Source organism: Rhodnius prolixus, unplaced genomic scaffold (assembly GCF_049639745.1).
Source record: "Rhodnius prolixus isolate KJV_2025 unplaced genomic scaffold, Rpr scaffold_19, whole genome shotgun sequence".
Classification (NCBI taxonomy): domain Eukaryota; kingdom Metazoa; phylum Arthropoda; class Insecta; order Hemiptera; family Reduviidae; genus Rhodnius; species Rhodnius prolixus.
Genome location: NW_027411584.1, coordinates 115,956 through 141,376, shown reverse-complemented (window position 1 = coordinate 141,376; position 25,421 = coordinate 115,956). Strand labels below are relative to the sequence as shown.

General features: G+C 32.1%; 1 protein-coding gene across 4 annotated transcripts in view; it reads right to left on the bottom strand.

Annotated features, from left to right (window-relative positions):
* LOC141448292 (uncharacterized) overlaps positions 1 to 25,421 on the bottom strand; it is a 45,348-nt gene that overhangs the window by 4,776 nt on the left and 15,151 nt on the right. The window contains exons 16-32 of one of the 4 annotated variants that reach the window (XM_074116563.1): positions 23,547 to 23,762; positions 22,692 to 22,799; positions 21,319 to 21,348; positions 19,690 to 19,876; positions 18,593 to 18,760; positions 17,721 to 17,918; positions 16,246 to 16,442; positions 14,998 to 15,238; positions 14,015 to 14,186; positions 12,795 to 12,921; positions 11,385 to 11,523; positions 10,118 to 10,311; positions 8,619 to 8,844; positions 7,712 to 7,831; positions 4,996 to 6,838; positions 1,323 to 1,605; positions 303 to 420 (exon numbers count right to left, since the gene is read on the bottom strand). In XM_074116563.1, the coding sequence (XP_073972664.1) occupies positions 6,098 to 6,838; positions 7,712 to 7,831; positions 8,619 to 8,844; positions 10,118 to 10,311; positions 11,385 to 11,523; positions 12,795 to 12,921; positions 14,015 to 14,186; positions 14,998 to 15,238; positions 16,246 to 16,442; positions 17,721 to 17,918; positions 18,593 to 18,760; positions 19,690 to 19,876; positions 21,319 to 21,348; positions 22,692 to 22,799; positions 23,547 to 23,762 (3,064 nt within the window). In that variant the 3' untranslated portion in view covers positions 303 to 420; positions 1,323 to 1,605; positions 4,996 to 6,097. The other 3 variants (XM_074116564.1, XM_074116565.1, XM_074116566.1) reach the window with 3 other exon arrangements.

The window sequence follows — 25,421 nt, the reverse complement described above, 5'->3', positions numbered from 1 at the left end:
TGTACTGATAAATTTTTCTATAAGAAGATAAGACGATATAACCATTATTAAAATATTAGTTATTAAGATTATTTTATCCCTTTCAAACTTCTATTTTGAAATTAAAAAGACAAACGAAAATTACATACAAGCATATAATTACTTAATACTTTATTAATATCAAATCACGCGTAGATTCCTGTCCAATATGCAACAGGTTGTTTAAATTCTTCACAGTCAGTGTATGTTTTAAAATAAAAATAAATGATGTAAAAATTTCACTTCCTAACAATAAATTTAAGTAATAAAACAAATAAACTTACATGAACGCATCAGCATACAAGAGTTGAATGCAGGCCTTCATCTGCCAACGGTAAGCATCATAATATTGAAAATTTCAAGAGCTGCCAGAGAATTGCGAAGCCCAAGATTAGTGATTTCCTGCAACAAAAGAAGAAGATATTTGAAAACTTAGATATATCATGCAGAATGAATGCCAGATTTTAATCATCTTCTATCAGAGATAAAGTGGATGAAGATTCTCTCTTCTTGGCCAAAGATCTTTTTAATGACATTGCAGAAATTTCCCAAATAAAGAGGATTTAACAATAAATAGTTTAATATTGCATTTTAAAAAATAAAAATAACTAAATGCGCTGGATATATCCGCTAACAATTAACTTTTAACTTCTTATCAACCAATTTAAGATCTATCTTCTGATTGTATTTATTTTTCTAAAATTGTAAAACATGCGTATTGAAGATTTTAATTTTAATGTTCTTAAGTATTTTAATTGTAAAGGATAATGTTTTAGCAAGAAGCTCCTAATGCTAACAAAAAAATAAGATTAAACACTAAATGCCACCAAGGTATCTGAAGTTAACAATTATTACAAAAAATAAAACATATTTATAAGAAATCTTTTAGTTGACTTACTTTTTCATTGAAATAAAATCACTACTGGTCCTGCCTGCACTTGTTGTTCCACTATTAAGTTGCAATGAAGACCGTAGTTTTCCTCCGAACTGAACAACCCGAGTAACTTTTACCAAATGGTAGTTGCAGCACATCAGCTGATAATGGCCGTACAAAGGTATGGCTAACCTCACATCAGCTGATTGATCAGCTGATGAATGAAGTTACCATGACAACGGGGTATTATGCACTGATTAATGGGAACAAGTGAAATGGTACAAATTGATTGGCGTTGAATTTTTGAAATTATAAAATTATTCAGTTCAAAATTCTAGCAATTTTTTTGTTTATTTATTAAAGGACCAAGGTTACGAAACGTTAAAAAGAGAAAAAACATTTAAGAGAAGAACAGTGCAAAGAATCTTACCTGGGCAACAAAGATTCCTAATAAACAATATCAATCAAAAATCCATGTTCCTAATGGCTGATAATCGGTGTGCCCCAAAAATAGTAGTTCTATTTCGTGCTGCTCGGTTTAAAGCTGCTTGTATAATCTAATTCGCTAATTGAATCCAAAGCCGGTGTAGCTTCGTCAAGTATTAGTATACTCGGATTTCTAACCAAAGCTCTTGCAGTGGCCATTCTTTGTTTTTTCCTCCAGATAGCTAAGTACCTTCAGCTCCAACGAGTACTTTTGAATACCTGAAAAACTGAAGCAATATTTACTGATTATTACAAGATTAAATCTAGTAAAGAAAATCTTAAAGAATCTATTTGAGGATTTAGTCTGGGTACGGATATCGAGCATGCTTCGTTTAACTTTCCTCTTATTTTGATTAATGAAATTAGTTCTATTATAAAAGAATTAAAAATGAGAAAAGCAACTACTCGGGATAAAATCTCAAATGAATTAATAACAGTTTTCTCGGTATCATTAGTTGTAATAATAACAGAGCTATTTAAAAAGAAAGTAGTAAGGTAAGAAATATTTACGAAATAGAAGAAATACAGATTAACAGAATGCATCTCGTTAGACAGATGAAAGAAAAGAGAAAGACAATTCTTGAAATAAAAGGATATTGTGAATAAATTTTGTTGGTTACTGTAGAGTAGAATAGCTCAAAACAAATGTGGATGGAAGGAACAAGGAAAGGCCTTTGCCCTAAGATTGGTCAGGTTACCAGAAAGTAGTAGAAATGGATTCTAATACATCATCTTATCTTATGATCTAAAGAAAGACCATCAGGGAAATGCAACCAGCGAAGGCGAGAAAGGGCTTAGGGACGAAGCACTGATAAAGATAAAAAGCACACTAATAAAACAACTGAGCATTAAAAACAAGTAAATGGGTATTGCTGATTACCTGTCGTAGCATACATGGTTTTTTGCATTCCTACATGTTTTGAACTATCATTCGTTAGTTCGAAATGATATGACTAATCAGATTGGTGCAGTAATTGTAAAGTGAAGTCAAATCCTCTATACCAAACTGATAATCAACCCCAGATGACGGAAGTAAGTCGGAAACCACTCAAGAATGCAAACACAAGCGCGCTGAGACAGATAAAATCAGCCATAGAGTCATGTATTGCCATATCACAGTGGACATATTTTTTTAAAGTCAATTTGGATATTCAAATGGTACAATGACTTACCTTCTAAAATAAGTCCAAAGTAATGTGAACCAAAAAACAATATTACATTAATAAAGTACGCGATAAGAATACCAAAGAATGAAGACAAATTAATTATTTGAAAAAAAAAATAATTGAAATAAGAGGGATTTAAATTGAGAATGCTCCATCGTCAAACTTACAGCTTGTTAGCGAATAAAATTGTGCAATTAAGTACATGGACAAAGTAAGGTAAATCTTAAGAATAGCTCCCCGGAGGTGTGGCCTAATTCGAAGTGATTCTGATTCGCTGTTACTATAGAACCCGCCATATTCAAATATAAATATAAAACTATTTCTTTATTTTATATTTACACTTAAATCTAGCGGGTTATGTGGTAACAGCAAATCGTTACTCCATCCTCACTCACACTACAATCATGCTTTAATTTAAAAAAAAACTGCAAATTTAAAACGCTCATACTCATAAAGTTACAAAAAAAAGGCACCTCAGGTCACAAACAGGGCACTCGCGGGAACTATTAATACATTAAACAGGAAGCAGTTACTATGCAGTAAGTGTACTGCGCATGAGCGCGAAACATAAGAGTTACGAAATTCGCACAATCCGAAACAGTTCATTGGCGGGAAGTAGTTTAAAATCTCACCGGTAGGTGCGCTGTACTTCCCACCCCCTAAAAATAAACAGGCCACACCTCCGGGAGATATTCTTTGTTGATGGAATTTTAACTTTTTTACTTAACAGTCTGGAATTCTCAATGACGAAGAAAGATATTTTTGCACTAATACTACAACCTGAATTGTGAGATTTCCCGAAATCTGGAAATTTTTTTTATCGAGTTTGCAAGATTCCAAATGTTCTACATTGTAACTAATTTTTCAAGCATGAATAATTCATTATTTCTATCAATTTATTCATGATTCTCTCGAATTTACATTTTTAGATCACTGTTCTCTGATTAATATTTTATTGGCAACTGTAACATAACTGTTGCAATAGATCTAGAGTGGATTTGAACATTAAATTATCTTGGTCATTAAAAGTACAAAAATTCTGATACAGACTAAAACTCCACAGATATACACTAGTTGTGATGATTACTGTACTAAAAATTGTTACCTTAACGAGAAGTAGTGCCTAATCTTGCTGTTGATTTTATTATAATTGGAAGTTATCATTAGTTTTCTATTTTCTGAATTATACTGGTTCCTTGATTTAATTGAGGAAAATTTTAGAAAATTATTCATTACAATCCACGGTGACATTAATGCATCTGGGTTATATTATAAGGTGATGGCACACCACTATGGTTGGTAGGTTTCTCTCAGGTTATACATCAGTGGTGACTGAATTTATCATATGATATTTACAAGTTAATGCTAATTTATAATTAAAAATTGTCTTTATTGAATTAAATTAAAAAATATATTAGTATTAACTCATTTTATGTTTATCATTGCTATAAAAATTAAAATTTAGAGATTATTTCGTAGGCAAAAGTAGATTAATAAATTTGATTTGCAATAGTACATTATCAATTAGAGAGAGAGAAACAAATTATATTACATTATATAGTAGGTTCATTAGCTTTTTTACAAACGATTAAGCACAGGCTTAAACGTCTGATTTTCTTTTAGAATAGAGCTACGTCTCTAATTGAAGTAAAAATTTCAACTATTACAATATTATTAGTTTTGTAAACCAGTTGTATTTCGGAGAAGGTTGTTTGCATTTTCTTTTAAGTAAAGTAACATTTTCGAGACAGCTTAGAATCAGCCTTTAAGTTAATCCTTACAACATGGTTCAAACAACCTGTTAATGGTGGATTATTTTGTGTTCTAATTGACAAATTGGGCACATTTCTGTTCAATGAGAAAAGCCATGAAGGGCTTTCTCTATTAAGTTTGTTATGGCTGACCAAAGAACTAATCTTACCAAAGCCACGTTTAATAACCACTAGACCAAACTGCCGTCCCCACTAAGGCATTGGACGACGTGAAATATACTTTAACCGTAAAAACGCTTCTTAATACTAAATTAATAAAATAAACCCAGTAAAACATTTAGGTATATGCATTGTGTATTTACTAGAGATGAACTAGGAGATTGTACAGTGATTTCAAGAGCTTATACTATACAATGATTACTCAGATCTGGGCATGCTACTCAACATGACTGACTACATACCTTTAATCACCTAAAAGTTTCTCTAAAATCTGTGCACAATGAGATCATCATTCTATTCTTATGTTCTAAAAAGGATTTTTTAAAGATTTATGATTTGAAGTATTACGTCATTATTACTATGTCTATATTTTGCACAACTTTTTAAATATTTCTAAATGCCTGAATAAAAATATTGTTTAAATTGGGTTGTTTTAAAATTTTACAATTCATAGAATTAGGGCAATAAATATCTGGAAGTGAAACTTACAAGGCACTGCAATCTGCTGAACTTCACTTACCTAGTGTTGACTGTCTGCAACTAGAGAACTCTGTTCGGAGACTGTGGCAATGAACTGAAAAAAAGTTCCGGGCGCCAATTACCTTTAAAGATGACAAATTAAAAAATTAAAAAAAAAAAATGGGAGCTAACGAACTGCAGCAACTTATGTAAATGTAATGAAACTTTATACATAGAATTTCATAAAAAAAATAAAAAATAAAATAAATAAAAGCTAAAATGCCTCAAAAATTTATTTTTGATAAGATGCCACATTCACCAAACCAATTTTCTACAAATGTTTAAAATTTGAAATTTTGATTAACATGTAATTCATAAAAGAGGAGGCTGCATTATAGTACACACTTAACACTTAAGAGAGAAGACAAATCTCTTCCCACTGCAACTGCTTTAATGATTTCTCAGAGAATATCACAAATAATATTTTTCAAAATACATACATCAAATAATATTTACATATAAAACTAATATACAAAGTTTAATGAAAATTATTGGAGCTGTTTTCCAGAAAAAACAAAAAAAAAAAAACTACGGCATATCCGGATGGTAAATCTTGTCTAAAAACAATATTAAAGGTTCGTAAATGTCATATTGTACTTTCCATGATTTACTGTTTAAGAGTTATGAGATCACACATCAAGCATTTACACACAGTACATATAAATTCGTTAGAAAAAAAAACAAACAAATAAAACGGATATTCCTAGAGTAAAGTCTGCACGATCGCACTTCAACGAGAAATAGTAACATGTAAAAATAGAAAAACTTTAAATTTTTTCCACCTCATTGTAAGTTAATAATAAATAAATAAAAATGAAGAACTAACTAGATCCTGAGGTACTTAAAAAAACCACTAATCATCAAAGAGCTGCTTGAAGTGATAAGATTTTACAATTAACAAATTACATGGGATCTTCAAATTTAGATGCTTAAAGTTTCGCAATAATGCATAAAAACAATTAAATATATGTACAGTATTTTAATATATACTTGTTTTATTACTTTAATAAGCGTTTCTTCTCGTTGGTGAATAGTTTTAGAACCAAGTATTTTTATAAGAACTCTGTTCTTTGGTCTCATCCAATTTTCCATTCCTCTCTTTTTTATTCTTCGAATTCTTGAATCAACTCTTCCTCAAAAACTAGTTCTTCAGTAGTGGGTCCTTCATATACTAAAGGTTCTTCTTCATCTTCTTCTTCTTCAGGGCGTTCTTCATCCACATTTTTCACAGTAATTTCTTCAAATGGGCCAAAATCACTTTCTACTGCAACTGCTTCTTCATCTTCTTCATTCATAAAAATATCTTCTTCTTCAATATAATGTTTATCAATTGCTTCTTCTTCTGGCCCAATTTCGATCTCGTGTTCTCCACGAATTTCTTCATTTTCTTGTAAATGTTCCACCATTTCCGTTTCTGAGATAACTTCTTCACTTTCGACTCCAATAATTTCTTCACCCATTTCATTGTCCTCTTGTAAAAGTAACGCTTCTTCCTTTTTTGCTGCTTCGAACAATTCTTCTGATCGTACTTCTAATGATTCAGCTATCTGCTCCAATATTTCTTTTTCTTCTTCTACTGATGCTGATTCTGGTTTATTTACAAACAGATCACGACCAATATTTCTAGGTGGAAACATCTGTGGTAAACACGTTTTCTTCTTCTTTCGTACTTTCTTTAGTAAAGTTTCATAACTGTCCAATTCTTTAAATTCACCTTTATTTTTTAAATTATCAATAGCTTCCAAGATATTGGCCCTTCGGGCTTCTTGTACTTCAATAGCTTCTTTCAATGATGCCAATTCACCCTCAAGATATCCTCTTTTAAACCTAGATTTTAAAACAGGCTGGAAAATATTAATGACATGAGATTAAATTTATGTACAGGACAAAAAAAAAATTCAGAAACACAAAGGCGACTTTCAATCGCCTCGCCTCATTAACTCAGATTACAGCGTTAATGATCAACAAAACTTAATCAACACAAAAACTATCTTTTCAGAACAATATTTTAATAAATTTTCTTGAAGTTGGGCATTTGTGCAGAAAAAATGATTGGTTTCACTATTTTGTATGATCACGTGATAAACTCACGACTGTTGAAGCTTGCGACGTGTCACAACCACTACTGAATTTAACTAAAATCATTGTTCACCAAAATAAACGAATTCAAACCAATAGTGAACATGCACCCACGTTTCCAGCCATTCAGGAAGAACATTTGGGAAAGGCAAGGGGGCAAGATATCCCAGAGAATGCTTGCTGTTTCCCTCTCTTACCAGCTTACAGGTTAGTGAGCCCAATCCGTCATGCGGCTGTAGTAGTGTCACAGAATTCAGAAATTCAAAAGTTGAGAAAAATGGCTGTGAAAGGTTTGAAGCTAGGAAGACCCTAAAAGAACAACAGAAGCATCAGACTATGGACTTTGTACTTGGCTTTAGGGAGAGATCTACCCAAACTATCGGCTTCTTTCAATTCCTTGGGGTTCTCCAAAGATTCCAGATAGACTGAGCCATCATTAGTAAAAACTCCAAAAAAAAACTTTAAAAAACCCTTTCAAGAAAGGACTTAGATCGGTTAACCGATATATTGATTTTCTAACTAAAACCTTATATACATCAAAACAAGCATTTTTAATGAACCGCAATACTTCCTTTAAAGGAGAATGTAAACAGTTTTTCCACAATTTTGAATGAAGTTATTCATATAATATTACTAACTTTTAATGAATACTCAAAGGCTTTATTTTTCTCCTCCAACACGGAGCAAACAATATGCGTTTTGCAGGTATTCTCTCTGATACTCTCCAAAAATTCTTTTCTGACTTCTCTTGACTTTTTCTGAAACATTAATCATATCTTAAAATAAAATTATCCTAGCTCCTTTCAGATATTGTAGTAGCATAATTCGGAAATTAGAAGGGAGTCAAAAACTCCTCAATTAATCTCGATATTATCTTTAAAAAAAAAGAAATCTTCGCTATCCTTGAGAAATTAGGATAAAATGTAGATGATAAATTCAACCGCATTAAAGTTGTCGAAGAAATGAAGGAATGTCTCAGTACAGGCTAGGAGGAATTCCCTTCAATCAAAATTAATAAGGCTTATTTCACTATCACTTGCAATCGAATCAGGGAAAGAAAGAGATTTATTGAAAAACAAAAATTAAAATGTAGCCACAACTTAACAAGTTTTATAAATAGCGCATACAAAAGGAAAAGATTAGATTGAATTTGCTTGAGACGAAGAACTGTGAAGAATAAATTTGGAGATGGATACAGTTTATAAATGCAGTTGGAAATTCTGCGATGAGCAGAACGATTTACATCGGAAAAACGGTATAATTTCCAAAAGGGTGCTGTACCGAGAACCGAGAGGTTTAAGAAAAGGGGATAGACAGAAAGTAGAACGGATATTTAGAATGGCATTTTGTGGGAAGTTTGAAGTGATCTTCAACTAGCGTTAGGGTGAGAGATGGAGGATTCTCAAGTAGGCCAGGTATCCAGAAATGAGAAGTTGCACCGAGGAGTTTAGATGTTAAAATTAATAACTTGCGAGCAAAAATTTAAAACGAATAATAAACCCAAATTAAGACCCACATTACAATTTATTACCTTTAATTACTAACCTGTAACTGACTGACTTTTACTTGATATGGGGAAACGAACACCTCATTTCTCTCTTTTTCATCAAGCACCATACCTTTCAAAGTGTTATCAATTAAATCTCTTAAATCAATCTCTCTTCCAAATCGAGCCAACATACTTTTTTTTAATTCACTTTTCAAAAGTTCCTTTTTCTCACATATCTGTTTAATTTTGGCCATCATAGTCCTTAATTCGCTGAACATTCCCCTATTTTTGGTCAGAAAGAAAGAAATTCGTGAAAACAAATTACTTTTTATTACTTCTCTTACGTTAAGTAAGAGAAGGCATTGTAACCGGGTAGATTTTAAATTATGAGACTTAACAGGAATTATTCGTTTTGAAGATCACTAAAAACTCAAAATAGGGTAAAAATCGTAGAATGTTGGAATTTAATATTTCGTTTAGAAGCCACCAGAGAGAGCTAACTAAAAAAGATTTGGTAATCACATCTCTGCCGTTCGAATTCAACAGGGAAAGGTGTGCTGACAAACCTGCGAAGGGGTTTACTTCGTTATGGTTACAGTCAAGTGACACAACTGCCCACTTGATTAAGGTTTTGGTTATACATGTGTTTATTTTGTTTAATTGGATTCTGTAATTAATTGAAGTAAGAATTTTTGTACCTCCTCTAATATATTTTAATTTTTTGTTATAAAATTCTAAGTTAATTCCATTGTTGTAAAGGATTTTTTTTTAAATGTTCATAGCTAAAAAAAACGCTTAAAAAAGAGTGTTTTTTTTTCCTTCTATCGTACTTTTGAGGGGAAACATTCTCAATCAAATATAATTCAAATCCATTAAAATACAATAAATAAATAAATAAAAAACAAAACAAAAAACGTAAAGTTAAGTTACAAAACTTCATATTAACAAAATTGAGCTGTAAAAATTCGCTTCAAAAATTACTCCTTAGAAAAGTTAGGAATACTTTGTTCGGTTCACACTAAGTTGTCATGAAATATTATAGCTCTCTGGCAGACGGTATTAAGCAATAAAATGTATTTATTTATATTATATGTACTTAATTAATTGCAGGACTTATAAAAACAAAGTAATGTTCATTACACTATTACCTAAGTTGTCCTTACTACAATTTTTCCTAAGTACGTAACACGTAAGTTAGGGCTGACACACAACCTGTTTGCAATTATTTTATATAAAAAGATTCATATATTCTAGCAATGGCTATATAATTGGAAAACAACAAAAACTATCTCACACACACATATCTTCATTAGAACGACAAGTTTTCTAACAGAAAACAAGGAACTCAAGTTGCAACTACAGGAGGATTAATACCAAGATGGGGAAGAATATCTTCCATCAGAGGACGGATTAATTTAAATTTTGTCTATTTTGGATATTCATCAATTTTCAGAAATATGTTGCGACAGGTCTTGCTGAAAAAATTTTACCTTTAATTTTATAAATCTTCTTTCAAACATTGTAATATTTGACTCTCATTTAGTATGTTACATACCTGAGTTCTTTTTTAGCCAAATCCATTTCCAGTCCCATATCCAAAGCAGTTTTTTCATGCTTTTTAACTGAATCAATTGTAGTGAACATTACATTACTGACAACTTCATTGGTTTTTGGATCGAAACATTGTAATTCACAAGGCCTCACAATAAATATTATATTCATTTTTTTCAGTTGCGATTCTTTTTCATCCTAAACAAAAAAAAAAATATTTTAATTTAAAAACTAGCCCAAAAGGTAGGTCCAGGTCATAGAAAATGATGGCCTGTATTTTAATAAAGAATTAGTCCTGTACCCAAAAGCATCTCAGCCATAGCCAGAAAGGCTAATTGGACCATATATCAGATTACCAGTCAAAGAGTCCTCACCCTCTTTTAATCCAGGACCTCTTCCAACAGTTTTTATTGAAAATGATCTTCTTTGGCCATAGAGAGCCAAATATCTCATATTGCAATCTTGTGAGATGACGAAATCAAACAGGATGTGAGAAGCTGTTTGCTCCTTCTCCTAATAGTCTTCACCAATGTTCCGGGTTAAATAAACCCACCCTGTGAAGGCTTGTCCTGAACCAACGATGTACTTTAAGGAGCTCATTCACCACAATAATCTAGTTATTACCTAACCTCAGAGTTTACTCAGTCCTAATTTTGATTTTACACAGATCAGGGACGAATTTTTTTTATCAGATTTGGTAAAATTCCTAGAATACCTTCAACGATTTGATATGCTTTATTCCAAGCAATAGTTCAAGAGCCGTTCACACGATGCCTTTGGAAGTTCTGGGCAAGTGAATGGAATAAATCTGGCCATCTGATCAGTAAGTTCATTATCTTTAATGCCAGAATGTCCTATCTTACTGCACCGAGAAAAACCAACATATGGACTACCTCTATTCCCAAACAAGGAATGAGGTTTTTGAAAAGTGATTAAGTTAAATGTGAATAAGAGATGAGGTTGTTAGCTGTTAGCCTTTTAGTGCAGCCTAAAAGAAAATGAGAAATATTACCTTTCAGCCCTCTTCAAAGGGATAATTACAATACACCATTTACGAAATGAATTTGAAAACAGCGCAAACGTTTTTGCTTTGTTACACCCTTGAAAGAATTGTTATCAGATATTTAAAAGAAAAGTCTCAAAGAAATTGTTTTCAGGTCAGTAAGTGACTACATATATATTTTTGTCATTGTTATTTAGTAATTAGTACCTACTAAATAAAAGTAATTTTTCGAAATCAATTAAAAAAAAAAATCAGAGTTCAAACTTACCTTCAATTTCAAGTACTGAAACACAAACATTGCAATAATAACTTCACACTTTATTCTTCTATTTGTGTAAAACTGTAATACTTCGGTTAATTGTTTCCTCGCATTATAAGCTTTATGGATGGCTGCTCTCTCAATATTTCTAAAAAATATTATGAAAATTCATTTTAAATGCAATTTTAGATTTTTTTCCCTATTCCTGTAAGGGTTATGTTAAAGTGTAATGTAGGATTTTACAAAACTTTATAAATTTAGTAAGAATTAAACATGAATCAAGTATTATAAGTTGGAAGAAAATTTGTGAGTAGGTACTTTGAGAACAAGTCGCAAGACAAGGTCGTAAGAGTGATTGACTACAAACGGACTTTAGTAAATAATAATAAGTAATTGAAAGTTACTTAATTTCTCGTGGAAGGTTGAACAGCTTTTTGTTTTTGAAGAATACTGTACGCTCAACCACTGTTTAATGTCAAAAACAAATAAAAATAAATACTTAATTCTTCAATTTATTTTACAAGTCCATTACTGCTCAGTACGGTCCCATGAACTATTCTAATTTATAAAAATAGTTATTTATTAAGAATAGATCAAGAATTTTATAAAATTTCATCCGAGTTGTCCCTTTTCCTTTACTTTCAAACTTTCTGTCGGCATGTTGATGACCATCCTCACTGAGATATATCTCTTTGACGACAAGTTGACATCATGTTTACTGTACACGTTCTACTCGCCTCTTGCAGAAGTACGTTATAAATGCATAGTGATGTCACTGAAATGATATTTGAGGCTGTAAACAGAAGACATCAGCTGTCTCGATTTATTTTTGACATCAATATTCTAACAACTCTTTTTCGCATTTTATGTACATTAATGTGGATATGTGGTTATATCCACAGTGCTTGATAGTATAAGGAATAAATGATGAGTCAGCAAGTGTACTGTGAAACGGAAACATGATTGATGTATTCTCTGCACCGCATTGCTAATCAACTACATCTGCAGGCAATTAAGTGTATTATTTTGAAGTTTAAGATGTCAATATTAAAGCTTTGTTTGAGATGTTCACCTAGGATACCTGCTGGGACAAGAAAATTTCTAAAAACAATGGGACAGAAAATATGTCTTTTAACTGACAGACATCCTGCTTCCCTCAGAAGTCTTAAAAAAAATTATAATAAATTCAAAGTAAGTAACTTAGAACTTTGAGAATTGTAGAAGGAGAATGCCAAAATCGAAAATGATGCCCTGTGGATTTTTTGATGTTTGGAGCGAGTTGATTTGGACATATTTCAGCAAATCTTAAAAAATAGAAAAGAAACGTGAATTGGCAGCACTTGAGTAATTTTAATATAAAATATAGAGATATTTCCTCTGTCTTTTGGAAAGAACAAAAGTATATTTGATAATTTCTACCTTTTTGTCCTGAGTTTGTACATGGTTTCATAAAGGTTCACTTTCGCCTTCTCTTTATTTTCTCCTTCATCGCAAGATTCATCTCCAATACTATCTTCACCAAAACTAGAACAACTGAGACCGTGATCTAAACACATCGTAGCATGAAACAAATGAAAAAGCTCTCTTAAGAGAGAAGAAATGTAATTGAAATTATTTAAAAAAACTAATTTAAAAAAAAAAGAAATTGAAACCAGAAGAAATGTAATTAGTTTTGAAATTTAGAATCTGTACTAAAATGATGGTTGACTTCAATATTATAACTTAGCCACTATGATAAAGTGATAAGTTTGCGGGAAGCATGACGTCATAGCTCCCCCAGAATCCCTCTAAAATCAACATTCCCAAAGAACTAAGAGATAGACCTAAAATAGGTTTTATCCGAGTTCGTACGATCCGTTCAGCGACTGGTCTAGAAACTGGGTTCTCCAAAAAAAAAAAAAAAAGAAGAGATTTAACGACTCATCTAACTACAAAGAGGGGCGGCTCAGGTTCAATCTTGGGCCGATCTATACCAGAGAAAGGGACTTTGAATGCATGAAAAAGGTTTTTAGAATACAATTGAAACTATCCGTAGCTCAAAATCTTAATGTACGCCCTGAATAGATCAATAAAGTATGACATTAAAGCCATCAACAAAATCGGTAGTGTTTTCTTTAAGTGATTTAATTTTTTGTGTCTCTGAATTCTGTTGGCTGTCAAAAAGTGGATGTTAGAATAGATTTCATCCTCTCATCCGAATCGGAACTATAGTTCTTAGAAAACAAAGACTATTTCTAGCGGCAATTTAATTCAACTCACTGACACTGTAAACTGCTATTCTTTCAATTAATTAATTTATTTATTTACAATACGAGCAATCGCCCAGTTACAATGAAATAACATATAATTTGGAATTTTAGCCACACGTATTACAAATTATACTGGTAACAGAATGGAACAGTTATCTAAAACGACAATTGGCAGAGGCGCTTGCTTATCTTCACTCCTCTATAAGAACCGAGTTTAAATAAAAGCTTCCCGTTATTACAATTATATGAATCTATACTAACGCGAACTAGCATTTAGTAAAAATGTGAAGTTTAAAGAAAACTTTCAAGAATTATAGTTAGATGAAGTCATCCTAATGTTCACTACAGTGTATTTTATAAATGTATTTTTCATTTTATGAAAACTCTTACCTTCACAAAGTTTTGTGGATCTGGTAAAAAACTTAAATTTTATACTTTCATGTTCTAATGAATTTGATGGCGGTATTACTTCCATTGCTTTCAATTCGATGGCAGCAAGTTTTTTCTTACTTTCGCTTATAGCTTCATCAATAGCTGCACGTTTGTTGTGCAATGCAAATATCTTCAAAAACAGAAACAAACAATTAAATTAGAAAGCTTTGAATTTAATTTAATCTTAAATTTTTTAATGTAAAGCGAAGTAAAAAAAAATTGTTTTTAAGAGCAATAGTGAAATTTTAGCAATATGTTTAATCTTTCTTAAAAAAAAATTGTATTCAAGATCGGACACTGTATTGAACTGGTTCTTAATTAGAAGCATACTTACCCCCTCTCTCACTCAAAAGTATCCTTCATAAACTAAAAAAAAAAATGTATCAAGTAAACGTGTGTTGTAGACCAACATAAATACAACTGAGTTTAGTTGTAAAACCTACTTTTTCAACTACGCTTTACGTCCAATCAAATTAGATAGTTCCATCGTGAGTAATCATACATAGCAGCAATAATATAGTACTGGTTAATACATGTTTTATTGTATTCCTAACTGGTTTCGGATTTGCATCCATCATCAGAGGAAATTAAACAGTTACAAGTTAGATATTTCGACTTCACTTAGGTTTCCTGTCTAGCACTACATTATGTTGACTGAGTGAGAGAGGTTACTTGGTAACAACATGTGTTTCATTCAAAGTATTAATGAATTATTGTAAAAATAATGAAATAAAATTAATGAAACCCTAGTGCTTGGGTAATGTTTAGAATTTTAAAGTTGGAATTGTCTTTTACATTTTATGATATTTTATCTTAACAATTCTAAAACATTACCCATGCACCAAACATTCACAACCCACAAACAATAGTATTTAAAAACTCTAACTCAAAACTCTGTATCACAAATTAGAACGTGATAACAATATAATAACTTCACTTACTTTTAAATTATATATGCATTTTCTTATAATGAAAGATTCTTTTTTATTATTGATATCATCTTCAAGAATGCTATAAAATCGAATTATGAACAATTCTTGATATAAACTTGATGCAATAAAAGTCAATTGTGTGATTTTTTCATCAACACAAAATTTTTTATAAGCAACTTTTTCTAATAACTGATCATATATCATAAGGTTGGCATCAATAGAGGCTATTTCACTCAATCTACTTCGAAATCTGGAAAAATAAATAATTAAATACATTGACTTGAAGTGTTTTATCGGTAACATGTGGAATGTTTTTCTTTTTAAGATGCTACCTATTGACTTTTTATAAAAAGATTAGTCTCTTTATTTATTTTTACTTTCATTTCTAAATGTATATCGTATATATTTATGTGTACATACAAATTCTAATTAATAACTGATACCTCTCGTGTTTCATTGTTATGTGGTTTTACAAATCTTTAGTTAATAGATGTGTCTTGTATTTATGAGCAACAAATAAAAACAAAAAGAAGTTAAGGAAGTTAGAAGTAATAACTAGTTTTTTCTTACTTAGGTTCCCAATATTCGATTGATAAAAATCCTCTTCAAATTTTGAATCTTTACTTCAAATGCTCCTAAACGTTGTACAGGACCTTAGCAATGACAACGAAGCAAAAGTAAAGTAAAAAGGTTCTCCAAAAACGTAAAACTCTTTTTATCAGAAAATGTACATTTCTAAAATATGAATACTTGATTCGACCGGCAATGCATCGATATCATCTGATTTTATCCGTCCTGAGTTACCTTGCTTGTTTTTTCTTGAATTCTAATTCTTAAATTCTTTCTGGATGTTAATCTATCTTCAAAAAGATTCATTCACAAACCTCTCTCTCACTCCTTCTCAAACATACAAACCCCCACTTCTTTCTCGCTTGAGAGAAACCCTTACACTTTGATAAGTAAGGATCTAGACTACAAATATAGCATTAAAAAAACTAGTGTCTGCTATCTTCCATAATACTACCACAGAAATGAAGAGAAAATTTGTGTACATTGTGTCTGCTGGTAATATTGATTAAAAATTCGAAATGTAAAGATAATTTATAAATTAGAACCTTGGAAACTATCGTGTGAGTTGAGACAAAATCGTCCGTTTCTTTAAAAACAACAATAATAATCTGCTTAAAATTAAGCTTTTACAGTAACTTTGTAAAATATATAAAAATTAAAAAACTGTTAACAAAATTTTAAAATTACCTTTTTAACCGATCTATTCGTTTCGTAATCTGGCTCATGTTCAATCCACGTTTACGTAAGAGACTGATGTCGTCTGGAAAATCATCACAAATAAAAATACTTGGGTCTTCATCGCCATAAATAAATTCATATTCTAAATTCCACGCTTCAGGAATTGGCGGCACTGTAGATTCTGGTAGAAATTTTGCTGGATGTCCCTGTGTACAATATTGTATTTATGATTAAATAAGTACTAGCATTGAAATTCTCTTGCGAAAACGTTATTAGTCATTATCTTTTCTCTCTGACCCTGTAATCAATACCCCTCGTACTTTGCAGTAACATATTTTTTTTTTTTGAGGCAACTGTTTTGAAAAATGGAAAATAATGGTAAATATTCATAAAAAATCAGAATATAATTTTTATTCTCAGACTTAACTTTTGCTCTCCAGTTAATCTAAAACATACTCATACTGACAATTCTTTGCGCCTATTTTGTCAAATATCAAGAAGTCTAGATTGGCAATGTAATCCGTTATTCACGAAATCCGCTGTTTGCTAGCGTTTGCCGAGAACTCCCTGTCATACGATTAAATCACTTACCAATTAAATACAGACATAACGGTACACTACTGAACCCCATTTGGGATTTGTTGAAAAATGTATTGTTAATTATTTTTGCCTGAAAAATTGTCTAATACTAAAGGACCGCCAAAAATAAAACACATTTGATTGCAATAACAATACGAGAGTAACATGAAATTGAAACCAAGATAATAAGTACAAAATCAACCTTATTTGAAACGTTCATCACTCCAATTGACGTTCATAAAAACGTTTAGATTATAAAAATAGTTTCAAATTAAAAATCTACTAATAGTTTGATCAATTTCTAACTGAATTGTCTTATTCCTAAAGGAATTTTATTTAAAATAGTTGCTGATACAATTTTGGAATGAAAATCAGCCAATTCTATCTTAATATAAGCATAAATTATCTACGTACGTAAGTATGCTTATCACGTTTAGTATCTGTTTTACCGGCCTTTTTTTTCTGATTAGTGCAAGCTAAAAGGTGTTTACTAAGGGAAGCGTCATTATATTGAACTTTGGAAAGAGAAGCTGGGCAGCAATCTCTAGATTTTGTCTTCATTAAAATCGTTTAATAGATTTCTTTTTAGGCCTGAAAATAATTATATCATGGAAGAAACCTCTCAAGAACTCATTATCCTATTCCGTTCTAGTATAGTATTCTAGTAGACTGACTTCATGATAACTTCAAATGGAATTTCCTCACGCAAAAAGATCACTCACAAGAGATCTACAACTCAAGGTTTATACATGACTATTCCAGCCAAGTTTGCAATCCAGTCTAATATCCAGAAATAATGTTGATTTAAATTTTTTCTATTAAAGTTAGATTAAGGGCTTCCCTTTATAGTCTAAAAATAGGATCTACTTTAAATTTTTACATTATAAAGTTCCTAGAGCCCTTACCTCGCAGTAACTTTCTGGAAATTCGAGAAAACGATCAAAAGGTGGTTGTTTTAGATTCTCAAGTCCCTCCGGTAGCTTCATTTCTCTAGATATGTAAAGCATATCACGTTTTCCAAGATAATAATCATATACTATTTGCAATTTAAAATCACGAACTTTTAAAACTTCTTTGTTAAAATCTTCTTTTAGATTATAAATCTGTAGACAAGAGAAATAGATTAAAATTAGAAATTTTACTTTCTTTCACCTCTAAGTAAGAGAAAGTCTGCGGAAGGAAGTCTAAGTAAAAGGGTAACTACGATCACTCAGGATTTTGTTTCTGTTTTCACGAGAAATACAGGGTTACGATGAAGTTTTAAAGAACTTCATAAATTTGCGTAGATATATCAGTCAGTTTGTCTATGTGTGCATTCAGCTTAACTCACAGAAGTGAAATTGCGGAGTTCAAATTTGATATTAATTTAAGAGCCACGATGCTATCTTACTACAAGCTTTACGACAAAATCAATCAACTTTAGTGAATCAATTTTCCAGAAAAGTTCTTTATGTAAACTGTATTTAAGAGAGTCTATAGTATTCGCACCAGAGTTTTAACATTATTTAGTCACCGTTTCTTCACATCTATCGATGAAAATTTTAAATATTTTTATTTTTATTTCGAGGATATTGTTGCTCCCCTTAATTACGTTTTCGTACGTCATCCTCCACCCAGAATTCTCCCTACATGAATTTTTCTGTAAAATTTAAAGTAAAACTGTAGTACAACTAAATAAATTTCATTAAATACAGTTTGGTAAAGTTTAAAGTATCGGACAAATGTTGTAATTTTTTTCATTTGTAATGAGATTTCTTTCAATTTACTTATTACTTACATATCTGAGACATTTAATCAAAGCATACATCAATCTATCACTGGATGGATTAGTTTTCATGCAGGATTTTATTCTCTTAAGATTTAACTCCTTCTCAACTTCTTCGTCAACTTCTCTAAATATAAAGTCCATGATGTCTCCTTGTGGATGATCATAAAACTCTGCCAGCTGAAATTAAACAATATATATATTTTTTTTATAATTAGAAATATGCTTAAGCAGTTATTATTCGATTTTGAAGAGATTGCTACTGCATTGTTACATCTTGTTCTTATTCCTCGAAGCGCCTCTTTAATAACATTAGGACGGAAACGGAAAGGCAAGTTGATATACTATATGAATGAGGCTTCCAGACGCTTTCAGTTGTCCTGCCGGAACATACTGTGACTGAAAATCTGCTTACGCGGCACTTCCGAACTGTAAATGCTGGGATGTAGGTAAAAGCTACACTTTTATCCCATTAAATTTTTAAATACGGTAGTCAAACATCGCTCTTGTGATGACAGTGCTTTAAAGCTCTGGTCACCGATGACCTCAGTTGTTGAAGCATCATAAATAAAAAAAATTAAAAAAAAATTATAATAAGAGAATCTGCTACAATCGATTTGAGTTTTCTATGGGAATATCCGTTTTGGTGAACCTTTGCCAACACACAAAAAAAGTGATTTTTAGAAATCGGCTAAGTGTACAGATCTTTATAGCTCAAAAATAAAAATAAGAGATTAAAAAAAAAAGTATTCAGAATAGAGTTCGAAATAAACAAACTATAAAAAGTAAATACTGTCCGGGTTGCGCCTTCAGCACTATCGAAAACTGGCGTAGAACTGCATAAGTGCTGACTGCGGCTCTGGGATTGGAGCATAATACGAGTATTTACATCCAACTGCAAGAAGCAATGATCTTGAACACATACAGAATTTTCCGCTAATTTCTAGGTTACCAATAACAATGTACTTGGCAGGAAACCTATACATTTTTTTTTCCGGCGCATCAACGTCTACGATCATTAGCGCCACCCTATACGATACATCGTTATTACAAAATAGGATATCTAGGATTAGAAGAAGAAGTAATATAATAATAAAACACTTCCTTACCTGTCGTTTTAAAAATAACATCCTGTGTCGAGATACATACAATTTTTCAAAGTATTTCCTCTTTTCCTTTCCTAATTGTTTAACAAATTCTATATTTTCTAATAGAAATGTATCCAGCGCGTCTAATTTTGTATCTTTCTTTTGATAAGATACCTTTGGTAGAGGATTTTTTTTCGATTCGAAAAACCTAAAATAAGATGAAGAATTTAATGGTAGTCTCTAGGTAGAATATAATAATCTATGTATTGTATATACGAGGGTCGTTTGAAAAGTCCGTGCAAAGTCAGAGAGATAGCACTACTGGCGCGTATCGAGGTTATGTTTAGTTAGTAGCATCTCTTGGAAGAACACACACCAAGTTTCAGCCAGATCGGTCTATTTCTTTGTGTTTGGCATTCGTTTGAATCGAGGAAGTCGAGTGATTTTCAAAAAATGGACGAAAAAGAATTTCGTGTGTTGATTAAACACTACTTTATGAAAGGCAAAACGCCTCAGGAGACTAAAGAGAAGCTTGATAAACATTATGGTGACTCTGCACCTTCGATTAGAACAGTTTATAAGTGGTTTCAAAATTTTCGGAGTGGCCATATGGGCACAAGTGACGCTGAACGTTCTGGACGCCCTGTTGAGGTTACTACTCCAGAAATCATTGATAAAATCCATGATATGGTGATGGATGACAGAAGAGAGAAGGTGCGTGAGATTGCTAGTGCTGTGGGCATCTCGAATGAACGGGTACATAATATTTTGCATCAACATTTGGACATGACAAAGCTATCCGCAAGATGGGTGCCGCGATTGCTCACGCTTGACCAAAAACGAAATCGTGTGAAGTGTTGCAAGGACGGTTTGCAGCTGTTCCAGAAGAATCCGCAGGACTTTAAGCGTCGTTTCGTCACTGTGGATGAAACATCGATACATCACTACACTCCTGAGACCAAAGAACAATCTAAACAATGGGTTACCAAGGGGGAATCTGCGCCAAAAAAGGCGAAGACCGTTCCTTCGGCCGGAAAGATTATGGCGACTGTCTTTTGGGATTCGCAAGGAATAATCCTCATCGACTATCTGGAAAAGGGTAAAACTATTACTATTATTCATCGTTATTGGAGCGTTTGAAAACCGAGCTGCAAGAAAAACGCCCACGATTGGCCCACAACAAAGTCCTTTTCCATCACGACAACGCACCAGCTCACACCTCAGCAGTTGTGGTCGCAAAATTAATGGAAATAGGGTTCCAACTCGTTTCACATCCCCCCTATTCTCCAGACTTGGCTCCCTCGGACTACTATTTGTTCCCCAATATGAAGAAATGGCTGGCGGGAAAAAGATTTTATTCAAACGAGGAGGTGATTGCAGAAACGAATGGCTATTTTTCAGACTTGGACAAATCCTATTATTCGGAAGGGATCAACAAACTAGAGCAGCGTTGGACGAAGTGTATAAGCCTAAAAGGAGACTATGTTGAAAAATAAAAAAGGTTTACCCCCAAAAATTAAGTAGTTTTTATTTTTGCACGGACTTTTCAAACGACCCTCGTACAATAAAAGAGAGGATGTGTAGTAATTTTACAAAGGAATCAACATGCAATACAGAAACATGCAGAACATTAGGATTGTATTTGCTTACATTTTTTTCTCGATTTGTTTAGTAAATGTTCTGTAAGAAAATAATAAATGAAAATTAACTAACATCATAAAGAAAAGTATTTTTTTTTTAAACACAGTTTTCCAGTCACGATAACATTCAGCACTTATTCCTGAACCTTACTGGATATTGAAGGCCCAATAACCGGACTGAAAATTAATGAAAAAAGACAATGTTCATAACAAACGGGCAAAGAACTGAAATTTGTAGTAACCACTATAAGTCCCATATACACGGGACAGCTAATAGGAATTTAAAATAGGAATGTAAAAGAAATAAAAAGAAGAATTGCGTTATCGTGAAGAAATTATTGGTCATCGGGATATCTAATGAAGAAGCGCAATGTGCCAATAAAGAAAAAAGGAAGAATATTGGATTGCTGTGCAATGCCGTGCTTATTAACATATGGGTGTGAAACACGGACTTTTTTAAAAAAAGACGATAATTAATAAGTTAAAAATGACGCAAAAGGGCAATGGAAAAAAATATGAAAGGCGTGGAAAGAAAAGATAGAATCAAAAGCTCAATAATTAGACAAGAAACGGAAGTTAAAGACATAGAGAAGACTGTGAAGACAATGAAATGGAAGTGGGCTGGCCACTTTGTGCGATGTAATGATGAAAGATGGTCCAGACATGCAACTTTATGGACGCTCTTTTATGGCAGCTGGAAGAAAGGAAGACTAAACAGATGAGATGGCAGGATTGTTGTATTATAAGTATATTATAAATGTATATATTTTGTATTTATTAATTAAGTAAAGTTTATCTATTTTTAAAGTATATCTATTAAGTAAATTATGTCTATATTTTATTTCTATTTTATTTTTATTTCTATTCTATGACTTTATATGTATGATATATGTATAAATGCATAAATTATTATACGTTGAGTTATTATTAAATGTTACTTTAAATAATATTTCTTTGTAACTGGGAGATTGCCCGAATTGTAAGTGAATAAAATAAATAAATACAATGATAAATGACTTCAACAAATATATATCTACAACGACTTTTGAGGTCCACAACTCATCCTAACGGTTATAGTATTTATTTAACGAAAAAAAATTGCAGCTAACTGAAATTTTAGGAAATAATTCACGAAAGGAGCCACTCTCTCTAGACTGATGACAATCTATTGTGTAATGAGGTGCTTTCGGTCGAGGAATTTTCTTCCTACTCGACTTTAGGAACATATTTAACCCCACTGAACCTATAAACAAAACAGCAATTAAGAGGGAATCTACCTTCCCTCTTTCCCAGGAGTGCTCTTAGTAGAATTTCTCAACAAACTTTTTTAAGAAAAATTTATAAAAATTACAAACTATACACAATGACTAAAGAAAATTTTACTCGTGAATTCTGTTTTCTTCTGCCACAGCTTCGGTAACTTCTTTTTCAATGTTTAGAAAAAACTCATCAAATTTACAAGTTCGATAAGTAGTAACTTTAAGCTTACTTCTGAAAAACAAAACAAACAAACAGGTAATTGGTTGCAAAAAATTTAAACAATTTTTCCATTTTTGTATTTAATTTTGAATCACACTTCTTAAAATTCATTAGTTTTTCTAAATTTGCATTTAATTGTTTTGTGAACTGAATTGCTAACGCTCTATTTTGTCTTTATTAAAAGAATTTTGTCCTATTAATCAGGAACTTCAAGAAAAAATGATGATAACTGGAAAACGTTTAATAACTAATTAGTACACAATAGGTCTCACCTTATACGATAAATGTACTAAATTAAAAATTGATTAAACTGTGAGGAAAATTTTACAAAATTATCAACGATCAACCAAACAGTGACGAGAATAAATATCAGTACTTGGATATTTGTCCTTATTATCATTATATGAGAGAATTTATTAAATTCAATGATAAACCGTACATCAAAAAGCTGCAATTGAAACATACACTTCTTCGGTTTACTAAATCTAGTGCAAATAACTCAAGTATTCTGTCAGTAATAAACAAAATCGCTATTACCTTACTAAGGGAATTGGACTGAAGAAAGCTTAAGGATATTACCGTAAATTTTAAAGCTAATGACTTGGCTGTATTTCAACAGTGCCAAGTTTTCTAAAGCAAGAAAAGATATGAACTAGCTTATATGTAGGTAGAATAAAGAAAAGAATAGTGTAAAAATAAGAAAGAAAGAAGAGAGAAGACAAAGAATAAAATCATTAATAAAAGTAAATAGAGAATTACTTTACACCAATCAAGTAGACTAAATGAGTTTGAAGATCCTGGCTGAAGTATTTCTTCATGTTCTTTAATAAAGTTTTAACTTTATAAAACTGGTGGTTATATTTCTTTGTAACTTCTTCAATTCTGCTTTGTTTCATTTTCTCTAGTTCAGCTTTTATCGATGGTAAGACGAAAAAATCACTTGTAAACCTCTCTTCAGGTGGTAAAGTTTCATTACTGCGAAATAAAATGAAAATAAAAGATTATTAACAATTACAGTAAATATTTGGTACGTACACTCATTCTTTTGTGAACAATGCTCAAGTTACTGGTTTTATACAAGAATTTTTAGTTAATCATCAAAATGTCTGAACACGAATTTTCAAAGAAAAAATTATTCAAATAAAAAGTTTAGATAAAATGTAGTCGAAAAAAAAAATTATTTAATAAAGCGGTGTCTTCGGTTTTGGTACTTTCTTCTAACTTGGGAATTTAGCAATACAGGTAACCCTTCTTTAAATATGAAAGAAAGTAAACCGAACCTTTAGAAAAAAAAGCGTATACAATCTCTTCAACGTTGGTAATAAACACAAATCTTCAACTCCAATAAGCCCTTGATGCACAAATGGTACACTAAACGTAAAACACAATTTAAAAGGTTTTTTGCCATTGCCAAACAACCTTCTTGTAATTTAAGGCCTAACAAAATATATTCACTTTTCAATTATCCTAGAAAATTTCAAAAATCTCGGCCAAAAAAGAAAAAAGTAAAAAAGTAAAGTAATGTTTTTTTTTCGACAGGCTTTAAGTCCAACTACCAAATTAGGCTTCTTGGATGGAGGCAGTTAGTAAACGTATTTTACTATAAAGTTCTCATAGAGACCAATAAATCTAAGGCCTGGAATTGAACCTAATCCACAATAATCTTAGCTTTGCAAATCTCGCCTTTTACCATTCAGCTAACCTACGAGGGTCGTTTGAAAAGTCCGTGCAAAGTCAGAGAGATAGCACTACTGGCGCGTATCGAGGTTATGTTTAGTTAGTAGCATCTCTTGGAAGAACACACACCATTCAGCCAGATCGGTCTATTTCTTTGTGTTTGGCATTCGTTTGAATCGAGGAAGTCGAGTGATTTTCAAAAAATGGACGAAAAAGAATTTCGTGTGTTGATTAAACACTACTTTATGAAAGGCAAAACGCCTCAGGAGACTAAAGAGAAGCTTGATAAACATTATGGTGACTCTGCACCTTCGATTAGAACAGTTTATAAGTGGTTTCAAAATTTTCGGAGTGGCCATATGGGCACAAGTGACGCTGAACGTTCTGGACGCCCTGTTGAGGTTACTACTCCAGAAATCATTGATAAAATCCATGATATGGTGATGGATGACAGAAGAGTGAAGGTGCGTGAGATTGCTAGTGCTGTGGGCATCTCGAATGAACGGGTACATAATATTTTGCATCAACATTTGGACATGACAAAGCTATCCGCAAGATGGGTGCCGCGATTGCTCACGCTTGACCCAAAAACGAAATCGTGTGAAGTGTTGCAAGGACGGTTTTGCAGCTGTTCCAGAAGTATCCGCAGGACTTTAAGCGTCGTTTCGTCACTGTGGATGAAACATCGATACATCACTACACTCCTGAGACCAAAGAACAATCTAAACAATGGGTTACCAAGGGGGAATCTGCGCCAAAAAAGGCGAAGACCGTTCCTTCGGCCGGAAAGATTATGGCGACTGTCTTTTGGGATTCGCAAGGAATAATCCTCATCGACTATCTGGAAAAGGGTAAAACTATTACTATTATTCATCGTTATTGGAGCGTTTGAAAACCGAGCTGCAAGAAAAACGCCCACGATTGGCCCACAAAAAAGTCCTTTTCCATCACGACAAC